Here is a 19918-nt window from a genome sequence, read left to right on the forward strand (position 1 = left end):
CACTATATTTAATAGGACTTGAGCATCCAAGGATTTTGTTATCCATGGAGGGTCCTGAACCAAATTCCAGTGGATATCAAGGGCCCACTCTATATATATTTGGAGAGAAGCCATGCTTGATTTCTAGAATTACATCATATGCCAGAAGAACATCATATTCTCAGAATCCATTTGACCAACTGCATGTGTCAAACTTTCTATTTAATAGGGCATTTCATATGCCATTAAATCAAGAATCGAAGTAAGTTCTGTCACTTAAAGAATGGAATTTTAAATTCTGCAAATACAGTAAGATATTCTCAGACTAATGCCATGCAATTTAATCACATACATCTGTTCTGGAAGTTGATTTCATCTTTCTTTTTCTCCCTTTCCCCTTCTTTTCTTCATCGATTGAAAGTTTTCCCTGATCCGACAGCTCTGCTGACTTTCTCTCTGCTTCCTGAGATCCAGGGGTGGTGGGGTCTTCTTCCTCCTCCTCTTCTTCAGGAGGAAGAGGTAAAGGTTCAAGATAGTAACTTCGTGGTTTGGGTTTTGAATGCATGTGGTAGAGGAGGAGGTGCTGCTGTTCTTCATATTTTATTATTTTCCTGTCAATACGGACAGTTCCAAACCAAGCCCAGGAGAGTGGCGCAGGATTCTTGTTGCCCTCAAATAAATCCCATGGGGAAACTTTCTGCTTTGTTGAGACTTGAAGGCCCTATTTCAAAATTAGAAGTGATTATTTAAATACACACACATTATTTAAATACACACACACACACATATGTTCATATATTTTTATTTTTTATATTATTTTGTGTTTTTTTAGTATTACCATGAGGCTATTTCAATACACACACACACACACACACACACACACACACACACACACACAAGTAGCCTCATGGTAATACTAAAAAAACACAAAATAATATGAACAGAAATACGGAAATAGTATGAACAGTCAAAAGAACCATATTCTTCAATAATAACAAACAAAATCTATCAGAACCATAACTTCAGAATATGAACCTTGGCATACATATAGATGGCAACCTCAAAATATTCAGCTCAAAGATGTTTGGTTTTAAAACATATAACTGAGGGTTGAAACAGACCGCCCCAAGGGGCAGCCATGGCCTTAATCCACCTTTTTGCAAAATGCCGCTCCTTTCTGAGCTGACAGAATGCCAGCTTTTCCCACCTCGCCATGGCTTTACAGCACTACTGTTAGGTGGCATGCAGGCAGCTGGGCAGTACAAGGCCGGCTTCTGGGTGTCTTGGGGGCGCGCATACACCATGCCCCCAAGCTGGCTTTTCATGCCAGCCCTGAATGGGTTACAATTCTTATTTCATTATTAATAATTTATTTTTTGTTGCTGTGTTTGAAGTCTGATTAAAGCCAACAATTAGAAAACAAAGATATGTTCTAATACATTATTTAAAGATGCCTGTGCTGGCCAAATTGCTGTAATAAAGTTATTATTATTATAAAGATGCCCAAAAATCTATGCCATACTGAAAAAGTATGCAAATCACCACTTTTTTTTTTTTGTTCTTGCCTAGAAGAAAACAACCAAAAGATTTTTTTCAAAATTCTTTCTGCTGGATGAAATTATAAGAATTTTTTATGACAATAAGTAGCCATACAATGTGAAAAATCTTCCAGCACTTTACCAGTATCTCTTATTAAAAATAGGAAAATTTCTGCATAATCCTTCAAAAAGAGAGCTCACACACTCACAAACATTCTTGACCTTCAGTCATAAACCTCTGATGTCCTAAGGTTAGTTCACTATAAATACCACAAGTGCAATGAAATCTCTGTAGAAAATGTCAATGTACTTCATTTAGGGTGTTGCACAAGACTCACTTCTTAAAATCTACCACAGACCTTATTCATATCTAATGAAATTTTCATTTAAATTATTTTTGCCAAATACTATTAACTTTAAGATGACATGCAAATATTCCCATTACATATGCAGTCTGGTGCGCAAGTGATAGGCAACTTTACAAATACTATTATTTACCACTGACCATATAGACTATATTCAACAAGGGATCTTAGATTCAATTTACACATTAGAGAAGTCATGTAAAGACTGCTTTAGATCACCTGAACCTAGGTCCCTTGCCATCTGAACTTTGGAGCATAATAGTACAGTGTTGTAAATGTTGCACCTCTATAATACATACAGACTGCTTTGAAAATGCTTTTTTATTATTATAGGCCTCACCATGAGTGCTCCAGAGAGAGCAAATTATTTTTTGTGCATAAAATCTTAAAATAGAATAATACTTTCACAGAAACCAGGTACATATTCAATTCATATTCCACCAGGTACATATTCAATTGGAACTCAACAGAAGGCTGCCAAGTGATCTTTTCACTATCATACACATAGGAACACAAAGGCATATTCTTTTTCTTGCCTGTTTCTTATCTATGGAGTCAAATCCTGCTATTTTGTTTCCCTTTGTATCAATTAATGATCCCATGGGCTCACAAGCAATAATGTCACACATTTGTTTTGGCAAGGGTAGAAGTTGACGAACTTTGTCAATACTTTCTGAACACTTATCTCCTAGTTCCTTCTGCAAAGAAGAAAGAAGAAATACATGTGGTAAAAAAAAAAGACAGAGCATTTCACAATTTTACATTATAAAAGTTCCAGATTAGTCATTTCCTTGTACTTTTACTATTTTAATTTGACAATTTTGGCACAGCCCTTCTTGTGTTTTAAAAGTGATTGGTAAGCTCCCTCTCCTTTCTGCCAGAAAAAAAAATACATCTAACTATATATGTGTGTATTAATCGCTGATACAGGATTCTAAAGAACAGATGACTAAAAATATCAGAACAGTAACTCATCTGAAATTCTGACACACAATCTAAAATAAAAAAGTAAGCCAAAGAACTTCAGATAGGAACTTGTCCGCATATTTGTCCATCTCATCAAGCACTGTTCAGGAAAAACTCTAAGTAGAGGTCTTTCCTATCACCTGTAAAATCCATGGACTGGAATGTGCCCTCCTTCATATGAAGCATGAACTCTACTGATGTTTTATCATCTGTCTCCAAATGCAGTATCTATGGATGAACAGCGTCTTATAATTTGAACAGAATAAGAATATAGAAAGCTGCTTTATACCAGTTCAGACTATCTCAGTACAGTGTATTTTAACTGGTATATCATCTGTTCCTGATTCCTATTTTAAATTAGAGGCACCATGGACCTTCTACTTTGTATAAAGTATCTGCTATCATTGAGCTATGATCTTATGGAGGAATTCTAATGCAAAATTCCTAGTTGCAAGTATATTACAGATTTGAATTCCTAATTGCATATAAATTATAGGCCCACCATATGTAAACTTTACACACCTGACATAGCAGATCCAAATGTGGAAGCTTATTCCTCCATGTGGATTCTGTTCAATGTGTTGGGCCAGTTTCTTAGAAGTAAAGTAATTTGGGATATGATGCATATCTTCTTTGTTCACTATTGTAGTCCAGTGCTTCTGATGATGTCTGATGTCAGATATTGGCAAAGTTTTTCACCAATATACTAGGGATTGGCACTATATTTATGTTCATTGATTACAGTTGTTCCTTTGTTGGAAACTTCCCAGGGATTGGCAGCTGATGACTGTGGACCAGCACCAAACCACAGACCACCGCTTCGAATACCACTGTTCTAGACTACTTGACTCTTAACTAAATAAAACACTGTTGATGCCCTCACTAAAGCAAAAAGATTGGCTTGTAAGCTTTCTCAATCCCACCTTCTCCTACTTCTGTTAAAAGCTGGTTCCTCATCTTTTAACCAAGTCAGCAGATTAGTTCTGTATTAAGCCTTTTTGTCCTAGTTTTTAAAATTATTATTATAATTCATTGTTAGAGAACCATTTCCTCATTTCTGCTTATTTCTGCTTAACAACCAATGGAAGGCACTAGAAAGGAGATCAAGAAGTTCATTTAACAAAAGCAGATTCCAGATGTCAGACAGAGAACTTACTTTCAACTTTTTCACCAAATTCGTGTATGCTCGTTTGTTCTCTTCATTTGCATTTGACAAGTCAGAAGCTAATGTTCCATTGATCAACACACTCAGCATGTCAAGCACAGTTGTAAATAATTCACTAGGAATGCCAAAAAAAAAAAAAGAAAAAAAGAAAAATAACTGAATTACACTCCAAAGAGCAATGCTGGTCCCTTCAGTTAACCAAATATTTACAATTTCTCTTTGGAGCACCATATAATTCATGAAAAAAAATAGCTCAAAGCTTGAGGCTGGCTTCCAGAAAAATGCAGACACAAATGCTACTGCAGAAACATTGTATCCCATTTTCCAAACTCGTGTGTGTGTGTGTGTGTGTGTGTGTGTGTGTGTGTGTGTGTTGGGGAGGGGTGTTTTGGGCTATGTGGCTACTCTTCCAGAACACAGCCACACAGCCTGAAAAACCCACAAAAATCTATAGGTGTCATCCGTTTCACATAGTGTGTGTGTGTGTGTTTGTCTCTCAAATGAAATATCTACCTGCAATTTGATTCCTTGGTTGGGCATGGCTAGGAAACTAGTAGGTTTTTCCTTGTCCTAAAGCAGGTTGTTAAGAAGTTGGGGTAATTACTCTTGAATTACAGCAAAGTGAATATGGCAAAAGTGAAAATTATGGTTATAATATTTCAGATTCATTTGTGAAAAACACACTGCCACCTTTGACCCTGCCTACACTAATAATGATGTTATTCTCAAAATATGAAACATCAGTGCACAGAGAATACTGTAGACGTACTTGTTTGTCTGCATGTCAACTGTTCCTGATGTTATTATCTGAAGGAGCAGAAGTGCCCAGTCTGTGGTCCACTGTGTACTTCTTTGCACGGTGTCAAACATCCCTCCCACCTAGAATATGAATCACATTGGGGAGGGGGGTGAAACAGATCACATACAGTGTCCTATTCTTTATTAATACTCATTCACTAATTATATATATTCCTAATAAATCCCTACTGGTACCTTGCTTGGGCTATTCTCCAAATAAATTAATACACATATAGACAGAGACGTAGCCGGGGGGGGGGGGGGGTTCTTGGGGTCCGGAGCCCCCCCTCCATTAGAAAAATGAATGGTGTGTGCTGCTGCGCCGCCGCACCCAAGCCCCATTATAATGGTTGGACCCCCCCTCCCTAAAATCCTAGCTACATCCCTGATATAGATAACAAAGATATATCCCCTCATGACATTAGGAGAAAATCAGTTTTGTTTAAATGATGTACTACATGAAAATTTATATCTTAACCTCGAGATATTCTGACATGCTCTAATTTTAAATTATTAACAACTTAAATTGTATAAAGTTTCGTACAAAAATAATGTTGCTCTTCTTTCTCATGAAAATGTTACTGTTTTGATCATATTTATTTCTCTTCTTTTCCTTTTGGTACTTGCTATCAACTATTGCTCTAACTATATTATGAGTTGGTATTCATTGTAATTATACATCTTCTTATTTTCTATCTTGTTTTGTTTCAAGTATTCTTCCAGAAATACATCCCTGGAAGCCATTCTTTTTCTACTTTGTTCAATGATTTATTATTTATTAAATGAGTTAAATAATCAATTTCTATCATATCATCTATTTTAAGCATCCATTTCTCTATTGTAGGTGGATAACAAAATTGGACAACAAAAGTTTCATTGCATGAACATATGGAGCTAACAATTACTTTTCAGTGACAGAGCTCATACAAAAATTTAGGCAGACATAAAGATGGACTGTATGTCACCACAATTATACCATGAATATTTCCTTGACAGAAGTAATCAAACCATTTTCACAACATAATGACATTTTGCTTGAAAACATGACAAAATTTACATTTATATTTAAAAAATTGGATGGTCTGGAAATATGAAAAAAAATGTACTGTCCAATTTAAAATGGCATGTATGGTCAGCCTATGCATTAGATAACTGTAAAGACCTGCCAGCTCCAGACACAGCTGTGACATGTCCTTCCTTCTCTCTCCTTTTTTACTCTGTGTCTCTGGCAGTTTACTGTCATGGTGCAAGTGACCAGTCACTTGGAAAGCAAGTTTGATTTTACTTTAGAAAACCAGATTCCTAGCATTTCTCAAAGCCCCATTGCACAGACCAAATAGGAACCAAAGCCCCATTGCACAGACCAAGAGTAGCTATGCACAGATTATGTGGGCAAAAGCTGGCTGTAACGTGTAATTTGATAGGATCTTATATTATAGTGACTAGCAGCCTGCTTGCAGTTGCATTGCATCTGAGGTGGTAACTGTTTACAGTAGAGTAGGGTAGATTATAGTAGGGCCATATGAGAAGGTTCTGTGCACACTACTTTTTTTATGTCTACAGGGGTACAGGATTATATCCTTTTTGTTCCTCTCATATCAAGTTTTCATGATGTTAAAACTTCCTGGCAGTTGTGCTACCTTCCCTAAATGCTTTATATAATTTTTTTAAAATTACACAAGAAGAATTCTGTACTGAAGAGGTAGCAGCTGACCAAACAGAAAACTTATCTCTAACAGACAAAAGATAAGAAATCACAATGCATGGCCCGTGACAATGAATATTTGGTCTTTGTTTTCCACATAAACGTACTTTTACTGAGCTTTCTAAAATATATGCTTCAACTTCATTTTACTTTGCTGTATATACTCCATAAATGATGTGATCTGGCTGTTTCTGGCCTGTCCCATATTAGATATGCTACTTCAGATACAGTACATGCTTTCTCAGTAAATAATAATAATAATAATAATAATAATATAAAATATTTATTTATAGCCCGCCTTTCCGTAGATCAAGGCAGGTTACAACAATATCAGTTACAGGATAAAACACAATAAACAGCAAATATACATTAAAATCACAGTACAAATCACAATATCACAATATAACAATATCCAGCTAGCATAGGATGTTCAACAACAAAAATAATAACAGTGGGGGGGAGGAAGGAGGCTACAAAGGAAAGGAATTAGGGGAAAGCTTTTTGGAACAGGAAGGTTTTTAGTTCCTTCCTGAACCGGTCAAGGGAGGTGGCCGAGGGGAGCTCACTGGGAAGCGCGTTCCAGAGCAGAGGAGCCGAGATGGAATAGGCTCTACGCGATGTTGTGGCATATTTTGAATCTGGGACTCTCAGCAAATGCTTCCCAGCCGATCTGAGTGTGCGGGGCGGATTATATAGGGAGAGGCGGTTCTCCAAGTACCCTGGGCCCAAGCCATTTAGGGCTTTATAGGTAATAACCAACACCTTGTATTGCGCTCGGAAGCGAATGGGCAGCCAATGGAGATCTTTTAATACTGGTGTTATATGGGTGGCTCTGGAAGATCCAGTGAACACTCTAGCTGCCATATTTTGAACCAACTGTAGCTTCCGGGAATGGTACAAGGGTTGCCCCATGTAGAGCGCATTACAGAAATCCAAACGAGAGGTTACCAGAGCATGTACCACTATTTCAAGGTCCCTCCGGCCCAGGAAGGGTCGCAACTGGCGTATCAACCAAAGTTGAAAACAGGTGCTCCTGACCGTCGCATCCACCTGAGATGTGAGGTGAAGCGATGAGTCCAGGAGCACCCCCAGACTGCGAACAGAGTCCTTCAAGGGGAGCGTGACCCCGCTCAGGACAGGTGGACAAAGCTCCAATCCCGGACCGGGGGAACCTATCACGAGCACTTCCGTTTTCTCTGGATTCCAGCTGAGTCTGTTTTCCCTCATCCAGCCCATTACCGAGTCTAGACAGGCATTAAGAGGAGAGATGCCATCCCTGGTCACTGCATCAGTCGGAGACACAGAGAAAACTATTTGGGTGTCATCAGTGTACTGATAACACCGCGCCCCGTGTCTCCAGATAATCTCTCCCAGCGATTTCATGTAAATGTTAAATAGCATGGGGGACAGAATGGCTCGCAGAGGGACGCCAGATGTAAGCGCCCTCTTGTCGGAGCGCTCGTCCCCCAGCTGCACCATCTGGAATCTGCCCGAGAGGTAGGAACGGAACCACTGGAGCACAGTGCCCCCGATACCTAACTCCCTCAGGCGTTCCAGAAGGATACCATGGTCAATGGTATCGAAAGCCGCTGAGATGTCCAAGAGCACTAACAGGGACACGCTACCCCTGTCCATGCCCAGACGGAGATCATTGACCAGGGCGACCATGGCTGTGTCAACTCCATAGCCCGCCCAGAACCTGGTTTAAAATGGGTCCAGATAATCCGTATCATCCAAGATCGATTGAAGCTGGATTGCAACTGCCCTCTCGATCACCTTCCCCAAGAAAGGCAATAGCGAAACTGGCCGATAATTGTTATGCATCAGGGGGTCTAGAGAGGGCTTTTTTAACAGCAGTTTTACAATGGCCAATTTTAAGCTGGATGGAAATTGCCCTTCCCTAAGAGATGTATTAATTATGCGGTGTAACAAGGTTGTTACAACCGCTCCCCCCTGAGCCGCTAGCCACGAGGGACAGGGATCGAGAGAGCAAGTTGTCTTCCTAACAGTTCTAAGGATCTTGTCCACATCCTCAGTACTTACAGACTCAAAGTGATCCAGTACAATAGAGTCCACGGAAGCTCTGAAGACCTCTACTCTGGTTTCTGAACTAATACTGGCGTCGAGATCAGCCCTTAGCCGAGAGGTTTTATCCACGAAGAAGTTGTTAAATTCGTCACAGCAGGCCTTGGATGGTTCCAAAATAGGGTTCAAGGAGGAGGGTAGCTGAGTAAGCTCCCTCACTACCCTGAACAGCTCTGCCGGACGCGACTCCGCGGACACGATACGCACAGCATAGAACGAATTCTTTGCTGCGTCTATTGCCACTCCGTAGTCCTCCAAAAGGGAGTCCAGGAGTGCCTTCTCGGCTAAGTCCTGATGTCTCCGCCATTTGTGCTCTAGTCGTCGCAGGACCATTTGATCACACGCCAGAATGCTCCCAATGCCACCAGAAGTTCCCATTCCATTCCTGTTCTGTCCCAGAATAGTTCCAGAAAATCGGCTCCTCTGGGACGGATCAGGAACGGAATGGGAACTTCCAGCGGCAGCAGCAGCATTCCAGCATGCGATGAAATGGGTGATAGCACCCATTCTGTTCCCGTCCCGCTCCCTTTCATCACACCCCGATCCCATCCCTGGGGGCTGTGCAGTAAGCTTAATAGTCATGTCTTACAGAAAAATCAACTCCTCTTAGAAATCCACCACAAGGCACATATTTGGAATTCCTGGAAAGCAATTATCAGATTCCTCTTTCAGTTGCCAAACTGCCACGTCAGAGATATTGATCTAAAAGACTATCACTATTTACCCAGCCTTAGAGCAACCAAACATGTATTTATGACTTTTAATCAGGCATCTATCCTTAACACACTAACTCAAATGAGTAAATTCCTTTGGCAAGCACACTATCAGGGTTTTCAAAAATGAAGTGATCTGTGACCTTTTTACAAAAAAAACCCAGCAAACATATATAACCCTGCCAAAAAGAAAAAAAAAGATGAGAGAACCTAGATAGTAACTACATCCAAGATGGAGGACTTACCTGAAGGGAGGGACTTCAAGACATAAAACAAGAATTAATTAAACTGAGAGAAAAACTCACAGATACCTGGACCCCCCCCCCAAAAAAAAAAAAGCATATAGTAACCCAGACCCACTGAATCTATTATTTACTATCTTCAAACATGCAAAACAAAAAGCTCTAAAACCGTGATGAGGAATCTTTCCCAGTTTGGGTGTCAAATTCCAAATTGGGAGGAATCTCACATGCCATACTCCAGTAATTGGTGGAAGAAAGGCCAAAGAAAATGGATAGAGCTGGGTATAATTCTTACCAATTTGGACATTTCACCAACAAGCAGAAAAAGCATGGCCTAGTTCTGCGCAGGTCTAATCAACAGTAAGCCTGAGTGTAACAGCTTTCAGGCATGCAAAGCATAGCTCAATTTCACACATTTCTACTTGGGAGAAAGCCTGAGTGCAACAGGTTGCAAGCTGTAAACCAGAGTTGGGTTTTATGCAATATCTCTGTGGGTTTTAAGCACCTTCAACTCTTCTCTCTAGTGACTGACTGTAGATAACAGAAAAAGTAGCTGGGCTGTATCCAGTCAGAGATTAAGAGTTCCCTACAATTGTTCTAAAATGATATTTGGAACAGCTAAAGTACAGCAGTACGTTTTAAGAAAAAAAGTGATGCCATTCAGTTTGATAAAGACTATTCTGTTACAAGCTACTCTGGGAATTTTGACTGATAGGGAATATTCTATTTTCAAAACTATTCTCAATAAATCATGTTAACTTTCTCTTACCAAATTAAGACGGAGTTGCAAGGCTTCATGCATCATTTGTCTTGCTTTAATATCATCCTGGCATCGTTCTTCCCTCCAGTTGCTTAATATCTAGAACAAAAAGTAATTAACATAATATGTTTATTTAAAACATCTGGAAACACCTTTTGTTATTCATTTTTACACAAAAGCTTCTTGCTTTGCTTTGCTTTGCTTCCCCTCATCTCTTGTTGTCACTTTAATAGATGCCTGAACCTATACAATGAAATTTCTATTTTCCATTCTATTTTCCATTCTAATTTCTACATATCTGACATTGTTGAATGTGGCAATTTAAATAACAATAACCTACAAATACAGTGTATTCAAGATGAAACTCTACCTATGCCTGGGTTGAGTTGGAGAACTGGAAAAATAAAAGTCATTAATTTTAAATTAGGAAATATATTAGGTCCAGATGAAAGTTTAGGAAAAACTGAAAAGAGGATTTAAAAGCAGGCAAAGCAGAAATGGAGGAGGCTTGTTGCAGAAATGGAGGAAGGGAGTGTCAAGAAAGGAATAACTGGGGACTGAATCTAAACTTAGTTGATACATGGGCACAGATCATTAGTTATGTTCATATTAGTTCTGTTCAGTTTTTCAGTAAACACTGCATGTGAGACTAATTCATTTGCTACTGTAGTGGCATGGCAGCTACTTCCTTTGGTATGCTCCCATGATATTCTATTCAGCAGCAACCATATGAGAAGGGAAAATCTTAAGATTCCCTCCAACACCAACATTCCCTGCTGCTTCCTGATGGTGGTGGCGGCTGTGCACCCTCAAGGTGTATCTGATTTATGACAACTCTAAAGGGAACCTATCACAGGTTTTTCTCAGGCTGAGGCCCTAGGTCATCAGGTGGGTTTCTGTGGCCAAGCAGGGATTCAAACCCTGGTCTCCAGAGTCATAGTCCAATCCCCAAATCACTATGTCACACTGGTTCATTTGGAGATTATGGACAAGATTTGCCCTGTCCACACAGTTCCTCCAACTATTCATTAGTGTGATGCTTTGGCAATGGCAGGTTCCAATGAGAGCCATGTTAGGTGCTGTTGCCTTCCAACCTGGTTCTCACATTTTAAACAAATCAACTGTAAATAAATCTCATTGATTTTAAAATAATGTATTTCTGCTTTAGCCTTGATCCAGCAGAAAGACATACAAATGAGGTTGTAGACTCAGATTGCAGGTGGCTATGCTTTTTTGAACCACACACACAGATAAACTCTTTGCAAACTAATTCAAAGGAAGAAGGCTGAATTATATCCTTTGACCAAAGTACTAAATGTCTACCCTCACCTCTGAATAGAAAGCTTTCCAAATTTCCTGCCCCATCAACAGTCTAAAGTGGTTAAGTCCATTCTATGATAATGTTACCACCCCATTCACATACACATGTAGACCAGGTCTTACTAAATAACTTTAGGGCAGTATCCATAGGAATATACACCTAGATCCATAAGCCAAATATGTTTTAGGCTTCAATTACAGTAATGGAGCCAGGCTGTCAGAAAATCAGTTTTGAGAGGTTATCGGTTTTAGTTTCAAAAAGCAGCTCAAACAATAGTCTTCTGAACCACAAACTAAAGCACTATGGGAAAACAAGAGATGTTTCAAGAATATGTTGCAGTTACAAGACCTTTCTTTTATCTATTTGCTGGTATAAAATGAGACTTCTGTGAAAAATAAATAAATAAATCTCACTGAGTGAAGATAAACCATGGAGTTTTCTGCAGTAGCACTTTGGAACATGATCTTAGTGCCTCCAGTGAAGGCATACCAATCTTGGTAACAGCTGGATCTCCCTCAACTGGAATTCCAAAATCCAAAATATTCCAAAAACCAATACATGTTTCATGGGTGGCTGACATAGTGAGATCTTTGTTTTCTGATGATTCAATGTACACAAACTTTGTTTCATGCACAAAATTATTACAAATATCATATAAAATTACATCCAGGCAGTGTGTATAAGTTGTACATGAAACATAAATGAAGCGTGTGTTTAGATTGGGTCTACTCTCCAAGATATATCACAGTGTACATATATGCATATATAGGTATTCTGAAATCCAAAAATAAATAAATGCAAAATCCAAAACACTTTTGGCCCCAAGCATTTTAGATAAGGGAGATGGTACAGAAAAATCACGGCAGGCCTAAATTATGGGATGGGTTGTCTGGGGCCAGGAATGGGCCATTCTATCCATGTTTATTTCCCTGAGAAATTTGTTATATATGTTAAATATACAAAAATTCAGTAGCTGTATTTTTAATGGAATAAATCTTCCATTATTTTTGAAATGGACATGGATAGCTTCTACATTCAGTTTTCTACCTGCCTGGCTCCATTAGTGTAATTGATTTTCATCAGATGCAGAGCACAGAATTATCTGCTTGTTTTTACCTGATTAACTTGATTTTGTAGAGATGTTAGAAGCCCTTCTCGCTGCTCATCCTGTCCCTTAAGGCAAGTAAGTACCAAAGAAAGGAAAGGTTGCTGACTCAAAAGAGACATGCTTTAAAAGAGGCAGAGACAAGATTGAATTAGTAGTGTTATTCTGATACTTCCTGTCTCCACTTCCCTTCCTTCTTTCCCTTTGTACATTCTTTTCCTAGAAGTAGTTTCTTCATGTATGCTTCATTATTGTTTGAGCAAACTAAAACTTTGCAAGCCAAAATCACAACATTAGGCCTGAGCTTTTCAGATCATGAAGTTTCAGGGAAGCTCTACAGGAGTTCTTCATTGGGATGATCAGTAATAGATGCTGCAAGACATAGGGCTGAGATGTCTTTGGAGGAAGATTGGACAATTTGTGAAAAATAATTAGTAACATAGGAAGCTGCATTATACTGAGCCAAACTACTGGTCCATCTAATCTACTATTGTCAAGCTTGATTGGCTTGATTCAGCAACATTCTTATATTCTTTTGGCTGGCAAGCTTCTCCAAAATTGTCTATCAGGGACGTAGCCAAGGGGGTGGGGTCCATGGGGTCCGGACCCCCCTTCCGTTAGATACAATGAATGGCGTGCGCTGCTGTGCCACCACATCCAAGCCCCATTATAATGGTGGCACTTAGTCTGGACCCCCCCTTCCCAAAATCCTGGCTACATCCCCGTGTCTATCATTACAGCGCTGTAAATTTACAACGCTTCATAAATAAAGGTTAATAATAATAATAATAATAATAATAATAATAATAATAATAACTTTTTGCAATAAGCAGCTTCAGGGAAACTCTTCAGATGTTTTAAAGATCCTTGAAGTATGAAAAGGGCCACCTGGAAAGCACACAACTCTATGCAATATGCAAGGGTTACTTGGCAAACAAGTTAATGTGAAAAGGGGTCTGAGGAGACAGGAAGTTCAAACCATTTAACCCAGTTACAAATCAAAACATGAATGGTGACGTGGGATCTCTTTTCCTCTGGCTGCTTCTTTGGACATAAGAAGAGACAGGGAAGAAGTATGTACTTTCCTTCCTGTCCTATCAAACATGTCCTATCATCTTACATCTCCTTGTCCTCTGAAGTAAGAAAATTGTCCCTGAATCAGAATCTTTGGCGGGATACAAACCGCCGCTTTGCGGCGCTTCCCCGCCGCCGCCGCCGTTTGCTCCGCGCGGGAGCTGCAGCAGCCAAACCGCGCGGATCCCGCGCGGAGCAAAAAAGAAGCTCCATTTCGGAACTTCTTCTTGTGGCGCACTGATGACGTCGTGAAGCGCCGCTGGCGCATTCGCGACGTCATAGGCGCCGCCACACGTCTGGACGCTATGCATCCAGTACATAAAGATGGCGGCGCCCATGTGGAAGGGGCGCCGCCATCTTGTACGTATAGGATACGTACTAGGGTTAGGGGGGTGCGGAAGCACCGCCCCTTACTAACCCTAGTACGTATCCTATATGTACTATATGGCGGTTTGTATCCCGCCTTTCACAGCTCTTCCCAGAATGATTCCAGTAACTCATCTTTTGGCTAAGGCAGAGATAGGCAAAATGATTGTGCTCTTTGCGCTTCATTTCTTTACAAATTTCTTTTGTATGGGTGTTCAACAGAAATTTGTAAATTTAAGATGCAAAGGTACTCAGCACTACAATGTGAATCAGGTTAACAGCGAGCACAAGACAGTGGACTTTTTAGGATTCCTGGGATATTTAGTAGGGAATGTCTTTCAGTCTACTCTAGTGAATTAAGCAAAGCATCAATATTTTAATAATTAAGAGCTGTTTCAAGGCAGATTAATAGTAACAAAGTTAAATAGAAAATGTGATTTAAATTTTTGATCATGAAGTGGAGTATGCAGGGTAAAAGAAAGAAAAGAAGGGGAAGAGTGGGTTCCTCCCTGAGAAAAGTTGTTTAATTTAGGTACAGTAAGCAAATTCATGCAAAGAACTTGAAATACTGTAGCATTTTCCAGCAAACTCTCTCTCTCTCTCTCTCTCTCTCTCTCTCTCTCCAAAATTCCACATGAAAAGTCAACATTTTAAAAAATATTTTCTTTTAGAAAGGATGGGTGAAATTGTATCCCAAGGACATAGAAAGCACACACACACACACACACACACACACACACACACAATTGTTACTTTTGAAAGCAAGAATAGGGGCATTAAAAAAGGAAAACTTCAGTTTACTTAATAATGCATTGTGGTAAATGTGTCCAAACTATAACGGCCCCATACAGACAGGCCAAAATAAAGCTGTTTCGGGTCACTTTGGAGGCATGCTGCTTCAATGATGCATGCATACTAAGAGTTTGGAAACCATGCCAAAGCCATGATCCAGTCCTAAGGACTGGAGAGCAGCTTTGGCGCAGCTTCCAGACTCTTGGGATGCATGCATCATTTAAACAGCATACCTCCAAAGTGACCCGAAGCAGCTTTATTTTGGCAATCTGTATGGGGCCTAACATTTCTTTTCCAGAACACCAGTATGAAACACACAGCAGTGTTTTTGGTACAGTAGCGCTTGCACATTTTCAGAGAAAGCAAATTTGACTATTAACTGCTATAATAACAGTCTCTGCATTACATATTCTCACTATAAGATCCAGCATTTTAAGTCATGTCTACCTCTTTTGTTTTTGCCTGTCTCTCTCCTTCTTTGAAGATGATCCCAAATGCTGGCCTTTCTCTAGCTCTTCTCCTGCTGCTTTCAAAACTCTGCCTTGAACAGAAGTAGGCAGCTTTGCAATCAAGGGAGCCACAAGCCACACACCTTGCCGTTCAGAAGAACTAAAACCACAAAACAAGACATTTAAGTTGAGTATTAATCAAAATTTTATTTCATAAAAATTTAAAGGATTTTAACAAACTATTGAAAAAAGACAGGATGATTTAAGACAATCAGATCAGTAAATAATTAAAACAGCAAACAAAACAAAACATTTCAAGTCCTTGGCTTAAAAATGCATTGCTCCAAATCCCTGTCCAAAGTTTTGTCTCTGCTCTGATACATGTATAGAACTTCTGTGTAGCAATAAAGATCATTTATAGCAGCTGAAGGATTCTCATCTATAAACTTTGGTACAAATAAAGGAAATGGAGGGGCAATCTTACAGCAACTTTGGGACTAAATTCAGCATGAGCCTTTGTAATTTTCAGACCAGTTCATCAGTGGATCTCAAGTGGACTGAAATCCACCAAAATTCATTTTAAAATATATCAGTTTCAAAAGTGCCACTAGCTTTTTCTCTAATCTCACTCATTTTCCTTCTTTTCCCTCCCCTTTTTATGCTGAAATAGACTAACACCACTATCTCTTTGAAATTTGGTATGTATGTACTAGATAGTAAAGTGAACAATGAAATTCTCATACACAGAGAAGCTATGCATGCGTTAAAATTTCCTGTATTCCAAACAAATAATTGGATTGGGCAAATTATGTATATTCTTTCAGAACTGCCTTTTCACATATTTGGAATCACCTCATGAGACATGATTAAAATAACATCTAGCAGTTTTATGCCAAATTCCTGTAAAAAAAATGCAAATTCATCATTACCTATTCAGACAGATTGTATTACCTTAGGAATGTCTTTTTACTGTTCTGCCTTGTAATATGTGTGTCAGCATTTCCAACAGATTTTGGATTGAAGAGGCCTATACCAGAGTTAGAAGAGTTATTGTTTAGATCAGCGGATTGCTGAAACACCTCTATTGTCGCCTTTGCAATATTATCCAACAAGCTGTTCATTTCAGCCACAGACCCAGAACCCTACAGTGAAACATAAGTAAACTAGCACATTCATGATATGTTTGCTCATACACTAGGTTAATTATTTTCAATGCACTTGTTTAAATAAAAAATATATACAAGGAAATACTCACAGGCTCCTTCATACACTGTTTAATCATCAGTTGGAGTTCCAGCCACGATTGCCGGAGAGTCCACTGGTCTAGATTCTGTGCCCCCAAAAAGCAATGGGGGGGGGGAGAGATAATATATTTTTCTTTATTACATTTTATGTCATTCCTGTAGTATGGGTTAGTGCATGTGTATGTTAGTACAAGTATAGGGTCCTTTATTATATGCCAGTATCACATGCACCAGTAGCAGGATGTGGTGTGGTCAATGACTATGAAACTCTTTACTCCCTCCATTTTTTTCTGTTAACAAGGAATGCTATATAACAAGTATAAATCATTTTGTTACTTTGATATTTAAACTCTGTAAAAATTATTTTTAAAAATTCCCCAAAAATCTGTTTAACTAAAAAGAGGGGCAACAACAGGAGAATTAAAGAAAAATCAAATATTAAGTCTTTCCTAAGTGTCCTTTTTACATTTGATTACCTGAAGAATGCGTTTGATGTGTTGTCTTTGAGGATTGTCACCTTCTGCACATTCTTTAACACCATGAGGATAACAGATAAGCTGCAACAATTTCTGTGCTTGCTTGTTTGAGAGAACTGGGTCCAGGATGAGATCTTTGTCAGTACACAGCCTTTCAGGTTCTTTCAAGCAGTGTTCTCCCACCCATTCCTATCAGAAAGAAGGAATGATAACAGTGGTTAACAGCAAAGCCATCTTCAATACATACCAAAAATGAAACATTGTTAAGAAGAATCAGGTTCATACAGGATGTGACAAAGTACTATTAAGAAATTATTTTATTTTAAATTAAATTGAACCCAGAGTTTGGAAGGGCTCCCTTTTTTGTCATTAGCCATGGTTTTCTGGGAGCTATAGTTACCAAAGCAAAACTTTTCCAGGCTCTGACTGAACCTTGCAAAGTATCCACCGAGGAAGAATGGCATAGTGGGCCCTTGGTATTTGCTGGGGTTTGCTTCCAGAACTCACTGTGGATACCTAAATCCGTGGATATTCTAGCCCCATTAAATACAATGGAGTGGTAAAATGGTGTCCCTTATATAAAATGGCAAAATCAAGATTTGCTTTTTGAATTTATATATTTTAAAAATATTGTAAAGCTGTGAATGCTTGAATCCATGGATAAAAAAATCTGTGGATATGGAGGGCTGACTGTAGTTGTTTCCATAACAAGTCTTCCATAAAGACAGAAGACGTGAAATTTCCACTAGTGTTTTATGTTGCTTTTTTTATTTTAAAAACCAAACAAAAACTTTTACACACCAAACATTCAGGTTATGTATGAGTGCCTATTTTTATGGACTAAATTTGGGAATATATCTGCTACTCTTTTCAGCTCTAACGGTAGCAAGGCTATGCATATATTCCAATATGTTACATACAAACCCCTGAAGGCACTTGGAAAGCAGCCTCCAGTACTATCTCTGGCATAGCCTGCCTGAGGAAATGAAGATTTCTTTCAGCAAGCAAAAAGAGAAGAGAAACTGTAGGTTTATTTTCCCATTCAGAAACATATGACTGCAACTCAACTTTATCAGGAAAGTGACAATGCACACGCTTGTTATCGAGTTTGGATTTATATAAATTTTGGGTGCCAAGCAATCAAAAATCATGACCCCTGACTGACCCCATTGCAGCCGCCATTATCTCAAAAGCAAACTGACCACGTAGCCAGGCAGCCTTGCAAGGCATGGCTATAGAAAAGGTAAACCTTTCAGAAACCAGTTCTGGGAGTTTTGCCTCACCTATTTATGGCATTAAGTACTCAGCCATCTAGACAGTGGTCCTCTCCCAAAGAAATGGCAGACCCTTTTTGTGTATCCATTGTTTAGCTTTAGTCTTAGTCAATAGACAGCCATCAAGACCTTTGTTCCACAGGTAGCCATAGCCTGCAGACATGTTTCGCAGTATAAATAGGACCCAGATTCCAGCCCTCCTTTGGGCTTGTGAGCTGAACTTCCAAACCTCAAACTGTCAAGCAACTGCTCCGGAGATCTCTTGGGCACCGCGCCCTGCTGAAATCACTTGGGCAAGCCAAAGCCCACTGTCTCTTTCGGGCCTCTTGTTAGCTTAGCCCGCTGGAACTTAGCTCCTAGCCACCGCGGTCGCCGCTTGCTTTCCCCATTCCCCGCGGCCGTGTTCACCTTCCAACATCCCTCACATCCGTCGCTTGGAGAAGACTGCTAAGGTAATTATTTCAACTGTGCTTCTATCCTTTCTCCTTTACTCCCAAACTCTCCCCCTCCCTTGCTTTAGCATTGAATGTGTGTGTGCGTCTATGATCCCTTTTTGTTGTGTAGCTTTAATAAATGTTTATATTTTAATTGCAACTCATTGACATTGGAGTCTCTGTTTCGTGGGGTTGGACTAGATGACCTCTGGTATACACATAGGGACACGATCCGCTGCGTGCGTTGTTAGGACACGCCTCTCGTATTTGAGCTAATTAAATTCCCCTAATTCAATCCCTCCTAACACTCTGTTCCTACTGAAGCCCATGACATCTTCCACTTTGCAAAAAGCATCACTTTCTGGTTGAAAATTCTGAGTTCATGCCACTGCCCAATAAGAAAATGATGTAGTGGTCTTGATTCTTCATGAAGAAAGTTCTTGAATTTTCCTTCTCTGTCTCACTGAAACCACCTCTACTGTTCTAATTTAAACCACAGCAATGTGCTGTTCTTGTAGCCCAAAATAATTTGTTGCAAAAACATGGGGCAGGAAAAGCATAAAGCAGTGTCTCACACGTTTGTGGCAACAGTCCTGTTTGCCCTGTCCAGAGAATGCTATCCAGGGCTGTGTTTACCTTAGTTGTCCCCTTAACCAGAGGCTGGATGGCCATCTGTCGGGTATGCTTTGATTGAGAGTTCCTGCATGGCAGGGAGTTGGACTGGATGGCCCTTGTGGTCTCTCCTAACTCTATGATTCTATGATTCTAAGCATCTGATTAAGAGCTGTAGTTTCAAAATACCTGAATACTAAGGTACCCTGAATGCCCAGTGGGTGACTGAGGAATCCCTAAATCCACTTCTTAAACTGCCATAGAAGGTTTATAGTTGTTGCTGCATTTTCCATTCTTTTGAGAGACTTTCTTTTGAGATAATCTCTCTCAAAAGAATGGAAGATGCAGCAACAAATATAGACCTTCTATGGCAGTATTAAGAAATGGATTTAGGGACACCTTAGTTAGCCATTGGGCAATCTTGTCTCTCCAGCATTCAGGTGCGGACATGCATG

At 39.5% G+C, this 19918-nt stretch overlaps 1 protein-coding gene across 2 annotated transcripts in view; it reads right to left on the minus strand.

Moving 5' to 3' along the window:
• Positions 1-19918, minus strand: part of MED12L (mediator complex subunit 12L) — a 271105-nt gene that overhangs the window by 26007 nt on the left and 225180 nt on the right. For both annotated transcript variants that reach the window (XM_089509038.1, XM_089509039.1), the window contains exons 27-36: positions 17144-17332; positions 16679-16753; positions 16375-16565; positions 15422-15583; positions 12754-12865; positions 10326-10415; positions 4783-4892; positions 4005-4128; positions 2419-2580; positions 332-700 (exon numbers count right to left, since the gene is read on the minus strand). In XM_089509038.1, the coding sequence (XP_089365164.1) occupies positions 332-700; positions 2419-2580; positions 4005-4128; positions 4783-4892; positions 10326-10415; positions 12754-12865; positions 15422-15583; positions 16375-16565; positions 16679-16753; positions 17144-17332 (1584 nt within the window). The remainder of the gene's footprint in view (positions 1-331; positions 701-2418; positions 2581-4004; positions 4129-4782; positions 4893-10325; positions 10416-12753; positions 12866-15421; positions 15584-16374; positions 16566-16678; positions 16754-17143; positions 17333-19918) is intronic.

This window comes from Sceloporus occidentalis, unplaced genomic scaffold, assembly GCF_023333645.1.
Source record: "Sceloporus occidentalis isolate IW3139 unplaced genomic scaffold, rSceOcc1.0.p SCAF_2, whole genome shotgun sequence".
Classification (NCBI taxonomy): domain Eukaryota; kingdom Metazoa; phylum Chordata; class Lepidosauria; order Squamata; family Phrynosomatidae; genus Sceloporus; species Sceloporus occidentalis.